Below are 16981 nucleotides of genomic sequence, written 5' to 3'. Positions count from 1 at the left end.
AAGTGTTGTTTGGGAGACTTCAGGTCTAAAATGGATGTTGCTACAGCTCAACATGAACATCAGCTCCTCTCCAGCCAGGCCAGCCCCCTCCCATCAGACAGCCCTGGGGATTTGTTCACACACCCGCGGGTACACCTTGGAGAGAAGAGCTTAGCAAATGTGCCAGTCTGGATGGTAGTCAAAGAAAATATTCACTTTAGCTGCCCCAGCAGTGGCAAGAAGGCTGTGTCTGCCATTTGCCTCTATTTGGCTTCTTTCCTCAAGACTGAAATGGATACAGCACTAATACAAACTGTATCGTGCCCTTCCCAAGAAATAAGCAAGAAGGCTCCTGACACAGCTACTCGGTTACCAGGGAAATAATGCTGCAGGAAATAAACCACTGCAGTTTATTAGAGCTGTTGACAAGAACAGGATATTTATTATGGTTGTTTTTCATTTTGCTTTAAGCATCTCTTTCACAGCATGCATATTTTCACTAAACATGATATCAAACACCATGAAGAAAGTAAGTCTTCTTTGGGTTGGTGGGTAAGCTGTATTTTTTTCCTTCTTCCACTTGTCTGTCAAAACAGCCCTAGACAATATGAGTTATCCCAATCTCCCAACTCACCATTGAATCAAGTTTATTCTCTACAAGTTGTCCCTTCATCAGCAGCCATAAGTACAAAATTGTCCTAGGTTTGATTCAGAAACAAAGCTATACAGAATGCCAGGGAGAAGTAATTTAGGATAAGTAGGTATCTTCTCTGTTTTCCCAGGTATGTCTTTATATCTTTTCTGCAAAACCTACATAATGGTTTTTGAGGAGGTGACATAGGATTTGAGATGTTCTTGATGGAAAGAAGACAGCCATGCAAAGATCTAGAAGTGTGTTTCAAGATGGACGAATGCAGGTGCAGAAGTCCTGAATTAGGAAGAAGCATGGTCTGATCCAAGTTCACAAAGCAGCCAGAGCGAAAGCATAAAAGAGGCATAGCCAGAGGGGAAAGGAGGAGGAACTGAAGTCAGAAAGGAATGCTAACCTCCCTGGAAATCAATAGCAATGTTACACTTCCTATTGTAAGGTGCAATGCTAAGCATGCACTCACCATCTGTGTGGGGCATGGGGATATGTACGTGTACTTTACAAGACCACAAAGTTAATCTGTATAGGGAAGAAAAGAAGAAATCCTTAAAAGGAATCGATTGCCTTCTCTCTGGGTATATATGGTCACAACTTCCTTATTGTCTCTGCTACCCTTCTCCCTCCTATTTCCCCCCAGTTCACTCTGCTTCAGTCACACTGGCCTCTGCGCTACCCACACCATGTGTACTCTGCTCCTCGGGTTTGCACTAGCTCCTCCCACCTATTAGAACAATGACGCCCCAATACCACATGGCTTCCTTCCTCTCCTGGTGCATATGCTCCAAGGTCACCTGTAGAGGTTTCCTTGACACACCTACCCAAGTAGCACCTACCACTCCATCTTTCTTCATCCCCTTACCCTGCTTTTTCTTTTCAGCATTCATTGCCTTAACTTAGCACCAGCTGTTGTTTATTGTAACAAGTATGAAATGTAGAAGTTCCAAGAAATCAAGGTCCTTATTTTTGTTCCTTTCTATAATTCCCAGTTTTAAAACACAATCTTATAGTAAGTATTCAATAAATTTTTTTGTATAAAACCACAAATTTAGGATTGTGACAGTACCAACGTAAGGTAGTTCTGAATATTTAAGGAAAGTTCAATGTCAGGACACATAATAGCTACCTGGAAGCTCTATAATAGAAATTGAATAGCAGCTCTATAATAGAAATAAAATATTTATAAAGTATCTACTGTAAAGCATTGGCACTAGATTTTATACACAGAATAAAATAGCTAATATTTATAATGTGCCAGTATGTTGAAAATCTTTTGGATAAATCTGTTTCATCCTTACAGTACCATGATGAACTCAGTACTATTATCCCCATTTTATAAATGAGGGAAACTGAGAGAAAGAGAGATTAAGTAATTTATCCAAGGTATCTGAGTTAAGTAGCAGAATCAGAATTTTACATCAATAGTTGGATTTACAGGCACAATGCTCACAATCACTGCTTTGCTGCCTCTCATAAGACAGATTTCTGAAATACCATCTTTCACTAAATCTAAGAATGACAAAAGAACGAGTCACTAACACCAATTTAGGGAGAATTAAATGAAATTCATGCTGCCTTCTATGGTCATCCATAACTGACCCAAATTCCTGTTCTTTCCAATTCAGTGAAACTGGCTCTGTCCTCTAACTTCCCTGTTTATTTCCCTGGACCATCACCTCTGAATTATTTATGCTCAAGCCTGTACAGTCACCTTGAATTTTATTTTATTCATATGTGTTGTCTGTGTTCAGTTATTTCCACTTTCTATACATTACAACCCTGAAATAAATGAGCCTTGCACAGAGCATTCTGCTGTAGAAGCCTCCTCCATTTCCCTTTGTCCCTCCCCTTTACCTTCCGCAGATATCGAGCCCAAAGCTACCTGTGAACACTCCCTGCCACCTACATCTTCAGACACTGTCCTTGTCCAGGCCCTTGGTCTCCTTCACATGGCTATTGTAGTGGCTCCCTAACCAAACCCCTGCCTATCCCTTTCTCAATGAATTCATATTAAATACACTACAAAATCTTATATAATGTGGTAAGCGTGGTCCAAAAATGAATTACATAAAAATCAGGATCACTATTGAGAAATGAATGAAATGGTGAGGCTGAGCTAAGCAGCTGGCTGGTGGGATTCGAGGGATCAGGCAGATACAAATCCCCCCGCCCAGCTCTGCTCTCTGTTTAGAATCAGTCAGCTGGTGGCTGATGAGACTTCATTAAATCATGAGTGTTTGGTAGGCAGAATATGGGCCCAGATCCTGATGCCAGTCACCTGTGACTAAGTCAGGTCACATCACAAAAGGGAATTAACGTTGCAGCTGAAGAAATGTTTGCTAATCAGCTGACCTTACAGCAGGAGAATAATGCCGGATTATCTGGGAGGGGCCAAAATAATGACAAGGGGCTTTAGAAGAGGGAAGCAGAAGAAAAGTCAGAGGAAGATGCAACTGAGGGGAAACGGCCCAGAGAGATGCAAAGTTGCTGACTTTGAAGATGGAAGAAGGGGGCCTGGAGCCAAGGAACACAGGCTACCACTAGAAGCTGAAAGAGGAAAGGCAGCCGACTCTTCCCCAAAGCCTCCAGGAACAACCCAGCCCTGCAGACAGCTGCGGATCTGAGCCCAGGGAGACCATGTCAGACTCTCCAACAGAATGGTCAGCTTTAAGCCTGAATCTGTGGTAATTTGGTACAGTAGCAATAGAAGTCTCATACGGTAGGTACCTGGATCCTGTGACTGCCTGGGACTTCACCAGAGGAGCACTGCGTCGAGGCATCTCACAGTTGGTAGACTACTGTCCTACTGGCCAGATCCAGGGAGAGCTGGCCAGGCGATGACTAGGGGGCGTGCCCACTCATTTCCCTGCTTCCTGGGAGTTCTCTATTTTTATCTTTTCTTCCATATTCCTCTGATCAGAAAATGATTTAGCCTACCACCTGAGAGGAAGATCCGAGCAAAATCACATGATAGCCATATCACAAGGGTATATAGTATCTGATAATATATATTATCACTTGATCTTAATATAAAGTTGTTAACATACATTGAGTGCTTACCACGTTAGACAGGAGATGTGCTAAGCATTTTTACACAGATTAACATATTTCACAGAACAGCCTTATGAAGAAGGTACTATTCATCTTAATCCAAGGTCACTCTTCTTGAATAAAGCTATGAGTTGGCCATTCCCCTACATGAATATGTTTCAATAGATACCCTATTGCCTTAAAAACAGTGAGATGTTAGCTGTCAATTCCATGTTTAAGCCCCACCCTTCAGTTTCCTTATGGATTACTCATTCTCCCGCTAGGACTTGTGATTTTCTAACTCAAGATAGCTCTTCATATTATTCTCTCCACTTAAAATTCCTCTCCTATTTATGCCTGTTAAAATCCTGTCCATCACTCATAGTCTGATTCAAGTAATAATTCTTTTCATGAGGTTTTCTAAAAGTCTCTTCCATTCCAAAGTTTCATAGTGTTTTATTTCAACCTCTTCTACGGCAATGATCACCGTTGGTGCTGTATATTATCTCTACCAGACTTGAGTTCCTGAAGTATTAGTGGCTTCAGATTTTCTTTTGCATGGTGCATTTTTCTTATATTGCTTTAAAAACTAAGCTCTGCAATGCATTCCATTTCCACATCAATATGCACAAGGTATCATCCTCACTCATTCCAATGGTGAAAGAGGGAAACTTGTTCCCCTATCCCCACCCTACAAAAGCATTTGTAAATAACAAGATGCCCGACCCTGTGAAGGGGAGGGGAGGTGGAATGATATGCATGGAGGAAGAATGCCTCCTCTGGGACTTTGTGTTCACATCTGTGCAGACTACCACCGGCAATGAACCCAATGACATCATGTGTGAGTGGATCTATGAAGTCACCCTCTACAGCCACTGTAGTTTCTGGGCAACTGACCCAATGACCCTGTATCTTCTACCATTTTTGAATTTTGAAAATCTGAAATGAAGCTCCATTTGTTCCACTGATGGCATCCTAAGAAGTACATTAATTTCTTCTAGATTGGTTAGTGTATAGTTGTCATGTAGGGCTCTAGATTTAGTATTTAAAAAATTGAATTTTTTTCCATTGACTCAAGTTCAGGAAACAACACACCTGCCTGCATATATCAATACATCAATATGAAAAACCAGATCAATGCTTTATATAATAATGATTCAGCATGTCAATGGAAATGAGACCCAATAAGTGTCTGAAAAATGAAATGACAGATTATCGGTTCAAATAACACTTCTTCCTTAGCAGTGTTTCTAATGATATATCAGTAGTTTTTTTTCCAACCATCAGGGCAGCTTCCTAAACTAGCCTAGCACAATGTTTAATTTCTCAAGTAAAACCATTACTCTGAAATCAATAACCAGCTGACTAGTATGAACATTACAAACTATATTCTTAAAATTTAACACACATGTACGTCAAATATACTGACCTTTTCTGACACAAATGCATCAGGGAAGAACAGAAATAAGAATGCCAAACTAATGAAATTACAAAAACACAGAATGCCCAACAGCTCTGAAAACCCATAATTCTCCAGAACACAACAGAGAAATAGGAACTTAAGGCAGTTCTTAGCATCCTGTATAAGCATTTATTCAATTCAGTGTTAATTTAGGGTCCCTCCACTGCACCTGGCATATGAACAGTTTCTCTAGGGGACCAAATTGGTTTTAGAGAAATTCTAACAGTAATAGTTTCAGCATTCAAATATACTTTTTAGCAAAGTTTGTACCAAGAGAGTGTCCTATTATCTATCCCCACTAGATTCAGAGTTCCGTGAGGGGAGAGATGGGTCTATTTTGCTCTCCATTGCATATTCAATTCTGAATCCAGTGCCTGGCTCAGAGTAAGTCTTCAGAACACATCTGTTGCATGTATGAATGAATATTGTCAGCTGTGCTGGAAGAGGTGAAGTGCATGGAGCAGTAAAGATTTCCTGAAAGTAAGTCTAATTTGTTTTAAGTCCAGAATTAGACACGGACTTACAAGAATGTTTCACAATACAGATGGAATGGACATGCTATTGCAAAAACCAAAAATTCTGTTAATGAAATTTGTAAACATTACCCCAGAGGGGTCACTTGATGTGAAAATGATTTCACCAATGTCACTAGGATTATGCCAATATTTACTGGGGCTGTATCAAAGTCCAGATTGCCTTCTTTATTGCCTTCACATGGCACAGTACAGAACAGAGTATGTCATAAACCATTCATAATATAATTAAATCCTGTGATTCAAAGTAAGCTCAACTGGCATGAAAATATTTGTTAAGCTATATGCCAAGGAATGAGGAATCAATTTGTAATAATCACCGTGCAAATTATCTCAGTATTTGTTGTTTTCAGGAGATGAGAAAATGATTAACATATTTGCTTAGCCTTATAAGTTATAGATCTCTTTGGATGAGATTTTTTTTTAATCAAATATATTTTGAATAGTCCCCTGAAACATACATGGTACAACGGCTTCCTCTGTAGGTTACTTTTCTAAGAGCAGTTTTAGCCTTATATTTTAATTCTGAACTTTCAGAATGCCTCCCTTTAGGTTTCCTCCTTTGCTTCTGTCATGCTCTAGGCTGAATGTTACAGGAAAAATGATTCCAGAACCATTTCGTATCTGTAGTATATCTAGTTTCTCACTTTTCTGTTACCATTTTCATTCTAACTAAAGCATAAAACCCATGGATTCTAATGTACTTCTGTGCAAATACTAATTGATTTAGTTAAAGCTATTAAACGGGATAATCTGCAGGGTCCACTTACGCTACATTCACATGCACTGACACATCCCCATACACATACATCCTGAATGAAATTCTTTCTTGGTGAAGTGAGGAATCTGAATCTGGAATGCTAGTAACAATTAATTCTTCAAGTGGTCTAAGGTACCCCATCTGAATATGACCTCTTCAATTTTATAAGGAGAGTTTACTAAAAGTTAACTCCTTTGCATTAAGAAGAGAAAGAACTTACTAGAGCTATTTTTTGTAACTAAAAACACATAAGCTTTGGGAATAAAGATTCCATATAATTTTTCCATACATATTTGTTTAGCCTTATAACTTATAGATCTCTTTGGATGAGATTTTTTTTAAAAGGATTATTTTATAATCCTTGGAAGTTGTCTTAAAGATTGTGAGGGTACAATCTTGTACTAAATTCAGGAATCCTTAGTATATATGGTTAAACTCTATTTGAATATTTTCAGGACAAAACAAACTCATTTTTTCAAAAGGTTGTTCATCACTTCAGTTATTAGTTAGCCTTACTATAAAATTCCCTCCCATTGAGGTAAAATCTACCACCAGCCATTTTTCCCAGCTCTACCTTAGGATCAACATAAAACAAGTCTATTGACATCCTAATGGTACATCTCTTCACTATGGGAGGACAGCTCTACCCTAAATTCTTATCCTATATGCCCTAATCTTCAGTTCCACCGAATACCATTAGTGATTAAAGGAAGTTTTCTGACTAATTTTGACCTTTTGAAGCTGTGACAATATCCAACCTTGTAAACTGGCCAATAAATTCCAGAAAATGTACTAGATGTGAAGGTTTTCAGATGTAATAGAGGTTCACTGCAATTGGCTTTTATACTCCATTGGCTATTAGGTTTATCAATCCTACTGTCTTGTGCTAATTTCCAAGAAAATCTGGGATTTGAACAAGTTATTTTCTACCTTCTACGTGACTTTGATGGTATTTGAATGGGTCCCTTATCATAAAGTGTTGCTTAAGAATGTCTTTATCTCTCAGCTCTGATTCTTTTCCCTTCAGTAATAGACTTCAAGTAGTCTACCCGAAAGATATGGGGCAACAGCTTCCTCTACTGGAAGTTTTCACCAGTATCAGGCATTTTCACCACTCAGTCTAACAAATCCTAAAGAGAACCTTTTTAAAAGGAAAAGATCACACACACACACCCTCCCCCAGTCCGTATCCAACCACCTCCACTCCAAACTAAGAATTTCTACCCTAGCTTATGTATATTTACTCTTCTGCAGAGCTGTAACCATCAGAGGTGAGAGGTAAAAGGCATGACAACCGCTGCCTGACCCAAGATGGATTTCCCAATAATAAATCCAGGAGGAAAGGTTATTAAATGTGAAAAACACTTATCTCAGAAAAGAAGCTGGGCCTTCTTTTTTCCTCAAAAGATGACAAATGGTTGAGAAATTTCCTAGATTTACTTGCATAAATGGTGAATCAGGGAAGGAAGACTTTGGCTGCCCTTCATGCTTCCACCCCTTCGTACATGTAGTAGGCGTGCTGGACAGACGGGTCTCAGCATCAAAAAGAATTAATCTCCGGTGGGAACCCACTCTTCCCAACCACTTGAATGGACTTAAGAGTGGGTTCTATGATTTTTCTATTCACTCAAAAAGTCCTCTGGTCCTTTTGAACATCCTTATACAGTCATGGGGATGTCTGGTTTAATAGTCAAAAATTCTTAAGTTCATTTAATGTTAAAGCTGTCGGTCCAGATCAGGCCTGTTCCGTCCTGTTGCCCGTGGTGGCAAAGGAAGACATGTACACTTTCCTCTGCCTCTTCTCTTCTCCTTCCTCCTACTCTCTAGACTGATTTTAGCTCTTTCAAGGAAGGAAGAGGCCAGCAGGAGAGGTAAGCTGAAGGGAGAACTAATTCAATGGGCAGCTACTGTTTCCTTCTAGTTATAGGAGATGTGACATTTCTTGTGGCTTCTTCAGAGATCTCTCACATCCAGCTGGTGCCTTAAGACTTCCCTTTGGCCCTCTGAATTTCAGACTGCCTGCCTCTGCTCAGAGGTGTCCCACTGAGAACAGCTCACTGACCTCTACATGGCCCTTGGAGGAGAGGAGTGGGCACATTTAAGACAACTGCAGGCCGGTCTCTAATCCTGCCTGATTGACATCAGGTCCACAGGCCACAGCACAGCTTCCCACTCACAGCCCTTTCCTTTGTTGCCCCAGGTCACTTAACCAGCCCCTCTCACCCTTTAGATTTCTTTAATCTGAATCAGACACCTGTCCATGATACCCCAAACTCCAAGGGTCACCTATCAAGTTCTGTGTCTTCCTTGGAGCCCCTCTCACTATGCTTGAGGTGAGGGGAAACACTCTCTGCCATTCCCCCGAACCCACCATACTGATGACTTTCTCCAAAAAAATATTTTGCCTAATTTCCATCTTTCCCCTTAGCTGAATTCCTAGCTTCCCCTCACAGAGTCTGAAGGTGGGTAATGGAGCAAGGGGGCTGACCCCGGCTCTCACACAGCTCCTTTGAAGTCCTACATTAGAGGGGAAGCTCGTCCCTTGGGGATGGAGACACATACTCCATGTACTTTCAGTTCTTGTTTCTTTCAAAGGCTTAAATGAAGATATCTACAAATATCTAATGAAGATATCTAAAGAAGATTCTTACTAAAGAAAGTAGGGAGGAATAAAGTCCCATTTTGGTTTTATTATAAAGATAGGACCTAAGAGAATTCATTAATAAGGAGAAGATACAAACAATTCTATTTCTGGTTCCTAGGCCGAGATTATGAAAAGGAGAAAGTCTGCAAGGAACTTGCCAGTCTGGGAAAAGAGGACTTCGCATCTTTGTAAGTAGGATGTAGTCTCTGTCTTGATCGTGACCCTGAATGAAACTACGCTTTAGCTAACTTTAGTCTGGCTGAACTGATCTCTGCCATCATAAAGAGGAAAGAGCCCCATGGTCAATGTGGGCAGAGAAGTCAGGTGAGTGGAAAACATAAAAAGATATCAGTGAAACTATTGTTCCTATGGTCTAAGAACTTGTCATTTTATTAATGAGTTAAAAGAGAATAAGTAAACATAGTTTTCTATGGTAAATTAAAATTCAGATAGTACATGTTAGGATTCTAATAAACAAAGGTAACCAGGTACAGAACAAGTCTGTTTGGAGGGCTGAAGAAAGGAAAGAGAACCTGAGGCTCCCAAATCCACTTCCTACTGCTTTACAAGGTAGGTTTACCTAGGACAAAAATTTCTATTAATCAAGAAAATGTGTACAATATTCCTTTAAAAATGTTGGACAGATTTCCTATCATGTCCAATTATAAAATTTTTAAATTTTAAACATACTGACTTGCTTTGCCCCTCAGGTCAATGGTCCTATACAGCAGAAAGTTTCCCAGCAGCACATTTGACCAGATCAGTCACCTCGTGAAAGAAGTTGTCTCTTTGACAGAAGCCTGCTGTGCTGAAGGGGCTGACCCTGACTGCTATGACGAGAGGGTAGGTTGCATGGCCGGCCATGTCTACCATGGCCCACAGAAGGAAGCCAACACTGGCCTTAAAGCCGAATCTTGGGGAAATCTTTGCCACTCCATCTCCCCCAAGTTTAGGGAAAATGGGAAGCATCTATCCCTACAGCCCAGACTTATATTCACATAATTAATCAATTTTGCCTATTAGTTCTACAAGGTTCGAATCAGAAAACAGTCATACTTTGATTCATGAACCTCTTGAAATAATTCTAATATGTTCTTAAACGTTTGGATATGGATAGGCTTTTATCATTCCAAGACTGGTACCAACTACCCCAGAGTAATATAATGTTCGCTAAACTAATTTGGGGTTGAAAGTTGCCCTATATATATTAGGTTCCAGGTTTTGTTCCCTAAAATATATATGTAGAAATTAAAATGCTGAAACAATGGGGTTCAAAATACAGACCATAGCTCAAAAAAGTGAAACCACAGGTGTTCCTAGCAATTTCCTAATGCAGTCGTCAGACCCAATGCAAATGATACTTAGATGCTCCTTGAGAAGGGCCTCTACGAAAAAATGCCTCCCTGCTCAAGCCTGCAGCTGTTAACTGCTCCAGACCTGATTAGAATATATTCTAAACAATGATTTTCTTACCCATTAATTGCTTTATCTAGCCCTTATCTACTAAGAATTTTATGTTCATCTTGTCCCACCAAGAACTACATTTCTTAAATTCTTAGAGTGATGGAAAGTAGTTGTGGGAGAGAATGAGATGTCTACTTTGGGTTCACATAACTGATTCATTATGTTTTCCATACTGATAGGAAAGATCTTTAGAAGTTTTCCTTAAAAAGATGACAATGTTAAAAAATAAGTTTAAAAATGTCAAAGTACTTGTCCCGATGTAAATCCCAAATTTTTTCCATGATAATTTCTATTCTACATTTTCATTCCAAATATCAAATTCTTCCCCCAAACATTTTGTTGCTATGATTGTTTGGGTGACACTCTCACCATTGGTTTAGTTTGCCCACATGTACAAGCAGATCAGTGCTGAGACGGTCAATTAAGTTGCAGCAGTGTTTTCGTTCTGTGCTGTACATGAGAATAAATGTTGGGGCTCTGGGGAAAGCAAGACTCAAGACTCATCTTTGACCTACTGAATCACAATTTCTGCATTGTGTAGCTCAGGTACTTTCTACATTTTATGATTCTAATACAAAAGCAGGCCCAAGAACCAGTGGGTAAGAATACAAACCAATGTCAAAGATTAAAACAGTCAAGTTAGTAAGAGTCTGCTCATTTAATACAGGGAGAAGAGGACAGAGGGAAGTCCTCATTTTCAATGGGGTCTGCAACAGAAATCAGGTAGCAGATCCTCTCAGACTCACACATGGAGTTTTAAATGACCTCCCTCATCCTCAGAGATATTAGTATCTTCATGGAGAAACACTGCTAGAGGATAAATCCTCTAATGGCTGCAAACACAGTCCACTTGCTCAGGAAAGTTCCTACTCAGCCATTCATTAACATAAGACCCTGTATTTGCCTATAATTATGCAATTTATATTAATAGATCATCTCATGGAGCTTTCAGTGTGGACAGTTTAATGAGAATTTTAAAATTTAAGACTAACATGTTTCACTGAATGGAGAACTACAAGCCTGGAAACTTGCATTTACAAGTTAACTTGATTTTCTTCTGTCATTCCAGACCTCAGCATTGTCTGCTAAGTCCTGTGAAAGAGACTCTCCATACCCAGTCCATCCAGGAACGGCTGAGTGCTGCACCAAAGAGGGCCTTGAGCAGAAACTCTGCATGGCTGCCCTGAAGCACCAGCCACAAGAATTTCCTACCTATGTAGAACCAACAAATGATGAAATCTGTGAGGCATTCAGGAAAGATCCCAAGGGATTTGCTGAGCAGTAAGCAGGTTTCATCATAAGTAAAACATCAGGGCATAAAATCTCAGAAGTATGTCTGATCTAACCCCCTATTCTACCCAAACATCTCTTCCACAGCAACCCAGGCAATTTCCACTTGACTCTCACCTACGATCTCACCCATCTGTCAGTGCCAATTGTTGTAAATATACTTTTCAGACAGACAGAGATGAAATCAGAAGTCCCACTCATTCGTCCTAGGTCTCTTATGTGAAGCAGAATCCCATGTGTCTCCTGTCCACCTAATGTTCAAGTATAGAACATAAGGACAGCAGCTCTTATGATCCCCACTTATGTTAGGGATCCTTGCATATTCCCTCTGATATAATTGTATTGCTGTGCATTTTAAATATTTCCAGCAAAACAAAGAATAGTTTTCATTCCTACAACACATCTCCAGAAATAGTTGTGAACATGACACGTTGTACCACATAACATATTACTTTGACCTTCTCATTGCTTAACACCTATGAGGAGCCAGATCATATATTGATTCTTTATATTAGTCTTAGAAGATAATTTAAAAAGGGGGGAAATCTGTTTGTAAACAATGGAAAAATAGATATACAAAAGTTAAAAGCAATGTCATTCAAATTGACTTTAAAAGAAATCAGGGTCATAATTTTATAAAAATTGGTTGACTTGCCCATCCCTGTACATTTTCAGAAATCTTGCTGAAGATTTCAGAGTTTCTTTTAAGCCTTTAGGGCTTATGCTCCCCCAAATCAGTATTTCAACAAATAAGCAAACTTTTACACTGCAATTGTCTAGAATAGTAAACTGAGATAGATAATGAAAGGTAAACCCATTACATTCATTTAAATCTGTTCCATCAACAATAAGCAGCTACCATGGGCCATGCACCTCATAGGCACTAAATGAATAAATGAACAAACGGCCCCTCCTTTCAAGTAATCCAGATGGAAATGCAGGGAACAGCCTACTTTAAAAATTTTAAATAGTGACCAGAATTCTAATCTTTAAATCCTTGTGCTTTCTAGATATTAAGCTAATGTAATATACATTCTTTCTCAAAATACTTACAAAAAAGCCGATTTTGTTTCCCCATACATATTTTAACCAATCCTATTTTCCTTCCCACAGATTTATGTATGAATATTCCATTAATTATGGACAAGCTCCTCTGTCACTTTTAGTCAGTTACACCAAGAGTTATCTCTCTATGGTGGGGTCCTGCTGCACCTCACCAAGCCCAACAGTATGCTTTTTAAGAGAGGTAAGTATCATTTTATTACATAGTTATGGTCTTTTTTTTTTTCCTTCTTTTAAAGTCATTCCACTTAAATAATGGTAGAATTGCACATTCTGGAATCAGTAAGTTCCTAAAATGCCTTTCTTGCATTTTGTTAAATGAAAAAAAAATACAATCCCTTCTGGGACAGAAATATCAGTAAGTTCCTTTGGTTAGAACTCAGCTTTCTAGTTATCAAAAAGTCATGATCATAGTCTCTTTTTGCCTTTCATATGTACCGCTTTCAATGAATCTTGATCATCTAATGAGATTCTGTCACTTATTTTCTAGAGACTCCAGATTAAATATTTATCGCTTCTCACCACCATGTCAAGTAGAGTCTGTTCACAATATGCTGCTTATGGGAAGGAGAAATCAAGGCTCAGGTAAAGTTTAAGCACCATGCTTAGATGATTGATTCTGCACTATTTATCCATACTATTAGAATTCTTTAAGACAATGTTGATAATAGGAGGTGTAGTGTAAGAGTGTATACTCTCATACTCCACAACCCTCAAAAATATGACCCACTTTTTTTTCTATATGCAAAATATGAGCAATAAGGAAGAAGTCTGCATTGCAAAACATGAAATTTGTTTTTAATCCATCAACCTTTTCCATACGCTCTTATGGGAAAATGGTAGACTGTAGACATTATTCCTTCAATATTAATATTAGCATATATTACAACCACAAAGGAAAAATAAAGGTTTTTTTTTCATCACCTGTTACTTACTTTGCCCAAGTTTTCTTGGGAGGAGACTTCCCAAACTATTTGTTATATGATGCTTTGTGCTACACAGTGTATCTCTCAAGTTTCGTGGGTTTATTCCAATTACTTATTTACTTTATTTGTAACCTTCACTTTTATTTTCATATAGCAGTTAATTCTGTTTTTTTATTTTGATAGTTTGTGTTCATGCTTCTTTCATATGTCTCCCAGACATCTAGATTTGTCAGCTTTATCTTTTCAGTATACCTAATCTCTTTAATTTCTTTTATTCTGATCCAGAAGATTTTTTTCCCCTATAATGGTAATGAAATAATCTATTTTGTGCTGGCACCAGATCCTAAAATTCCCTAATAGAAATAGAAAGTCCTTTCATGAGTCCTTTAAAAATAATCTTCCATTAGAACTACTAAAATACTAAAAGGCATTTTCTCTAGACCGTCCCTTTAGCTTTACTTTTGAATTAAGACAGTGTATTTGGCAAGTAGAACATAGAGACTTATAATATAAAGCCACCTACAAAAATGTATCTAAGTCATTAATTTATACTTACATTAGTTTCAAGGAATTTACTCAAAAGGAAATAGCACTGAATATGAACAAAGATTTAGATACAAATATTAGCCACAGTTTTTAAATAGAAGAGACTTCCCAGATGTTCCTAGAATAGAGAATACTTAAATCAGTTATGATATATCCATATGAGATAATGCCATAGTTTGTTATATATTATAAAAAAATATTTAATGAAAACTAAAAAATATTGTTACAAGAAGCCAAAAAAAATACAATAGACATTTCATGCTCATGGATTGGGACTATAGTGTTAAAATATCCACACTATCCAAAGCAATCTATAAAATCAGTGCAATCCCTATCAATATCTCAATGGCAATGTTTTTGCAGAAATAGAAAGCATCCTTAAATTTGTATGGCATATCAAGGGACTCTGTATAGTCAAAACAATCTTGAGAAAAAGTTTGGAGGGCTCACACTTCCTGGTTTCAAAACATACTGCAAAGCAACAGTGATCCAGATGCTGTGGTACTGGCATAAAAAGATACAGACAAATGGAACAGAATAGAGGACTCAAGCAAATCCTTGTATTTGGCCAAAGGATTTTTGACAAGGGTGCCACAACTACACAATAGGGAAAGAGTCTGTTTAACAAATGATGCTGGGAAAATTGGGTATCTTCTTAGAAAAGAACAAAGTCAAACCCTTACTTTATACCATGTATTAAAATTAATTCAAAGTGGATTCAAGACCTAAATATAAGACCTAAGACTATAAGATTCCTAGAAGAAAACATAGGCAAAATCTTCAGGATGTTGAATTTGGCAATGATTTTCTGGAAATGACACCAAAGCATAGTCAACAAAATCAGAGACAAATGGGACTACAAACAAATTTCTGTACATTAAAGGAAATAATCAGTCAAGCAAAATGGCAACCTACAGAATAGGAGAAAAAAATATTTATAAGTCATATATCTAATAAAGGTTTAATATCCAGAATGAATAATGGACTGCTACCACTCAACAAAAATAAATTGAGGAAAAAGAACTGAACAGGCAATTCTCCAACAAAAAAAAGGCATAAATGTCCAACAAGCATTTGAAAAGATGTCCAGCATCATTAATCCCATGATAGGTGCAAATCAAAACCAAAATGAGGTCTCATATCCACTACCAAGAGAACAGAAAATAGTAAAATAGTGTTGACCAATGTGGAGAAATTAGACTCCTTTTACACTATTGATTGAAAAATGGCACAGCCATCATGGAAAACAGTATGGAGGGGTCCTCAAAAGTTTAAAACAGAATTACCATATGATCTAGCAATCCTACTTTTTGCATATATATGTCAAGAGGAATTCAAAGCAGGATCTCAAAGAGATATTTGTACACCCATGTTCATTGCAGCATTATTTGCAATAGCCAAGACGTAGAAACAACCTTAATGTCCACTGACAGATAAAGGGATAAAGAGAGACTTACATAGATACAATTCAACCTTATGCAGCCTTAAAAAAGAATCCTGTTACAAGTTGCGACATGGGTAAATATTGAGGACATTATGCTGAGTGAACTAAGTGGTCATAAAAGGACAAACAACAAATAGTACAATTTCACTCATATATAGTATCTAAAGTAGTTGAAATCACAGAAACAAAATTAAAAGGTCATTGCAAAGGGTTGCGGTGGTGGTGAGGGAGAGCAATCAATACTTAAAGGATGTAGTTTCAATTTTACAAGATGAAAAGATTCTAGAGATCTGTTATATAACAATGCAACTATACTTAACATTACTGAACTATGCACTTAATATTAGATGTGTCATCTTAACCAGTTTTATATATTTGTTGCCACAATTTTAAAAGATATTTAATGACATACAACATATTCCTGATATATTAAGTGAAAAAGGCAAGATGAGTAGTAGAACACAGCATAATTCCTTCTAAAATACTTAATACTTTGTAAACTTTATGAAATACTTCAAGTAATACACCAAAACATCAACATTTATTAACTCTGTGATCTAGGACTGTAGGTCTTCATTTTTTTTACGTGTTTCTAAATGAATTTATAAAAACATGTTTTAAGAAGACTATGAGGGGCTATAAAAGCACACCATTGGCCTTATGCACAGAGACATTAGTGTTTTCTTTGCTGCTGTTTAAGATCTAACATTTTAAAGGCATTCACCAACTCTGAAGATCCAACCAGACAAGCTGCATATCAGTATTGAAAAATATGAAAATATTCATTGGGGATGACTGAATTTGAATAGTGGCTTCCATACGTAGGACCCATCATTTAGCAGATGTGCCCCTTGCAGCTACTGAGACCAGAGTTGAAAGTGTGGTTTCCTCCAGACTGTACGTTCATAATGAAACCAAGAAAACTGAGAATGTGGGTAAGCTAACGATTCATTTATAACTGTTCAGCCATCTCATAAAATTAGCCCAGAAAGTGCCCACTGCTGATCTGGAGGATGTTTTGCCGCTCGCTGAAGATGTTACCACAATCCTCGCCAAGTGCTGTGAGTCCACCTCTGAGGACTGCATGGCCAAGGAGGTAAGAGGGTCCCCATCACGACCATCCTCATCACGTGCCAGGTACTGAGCATCAGGCACTCTTCGAAATTGCTTTTTACATGCTCCATCTCAGTGGATC

At 38.1% G+C, this 16981-nt stretch overlaps 1 protein-coding gene across 2 annotated transcripts in view; it reads left to right on the top strand.

Moving 5' to 3' along the window:
• Window positions 1-16981, top strand: part of GC (GC vitamin D binding protein) — a 38743-nt gene that overhangs the window by 2105 nt on the left and 19657 nt on the right. For both annotated transcript variants that reach the window (XM_036878973.2, XM_036878972.2), the window contains exons 2-7: window positions 9173-9242; window positions 9765-9897; window positions 11588-11799; window positions 12922-13054; window positions 13361-13455; window positions 16753-16882. In XM_036878973.2, the coding sequence (XP_036734868.2) occupies window positions 9173-9242; window positions 9765-9897; window positions 11588-11799; window positions 12922-13054; window positions 13361-13455; window positions 16753-16882 (773 nt within the window). The remainder of the gene's footprint in view (window positions 1-9172; window positions 9243-9764; window positions 9898-11587; window positions 11800-12921; window positions 13055-13360; window positions 13456-16752; window positions 16883-16981) is intronic.

Source organism: Manis pentadactyla, chromosome 5, assembly GCF_030020395.1.
Source record: "Manis pentadactyla isolate mManPen7 chromosome 5, mManPen7.hap1, whole genome shotgun sequence".
NCBI classification, from domain to species: Eukaryota; Metazoa; Chordata; class Mammalia; order Pholidota; family Manidae; genus Manis; species Manis pentadactyla.
Note: the sequence above shows the minus strand (reverse complement) of the source record. Positions and strands in the feature narration are given on the sequence as shown.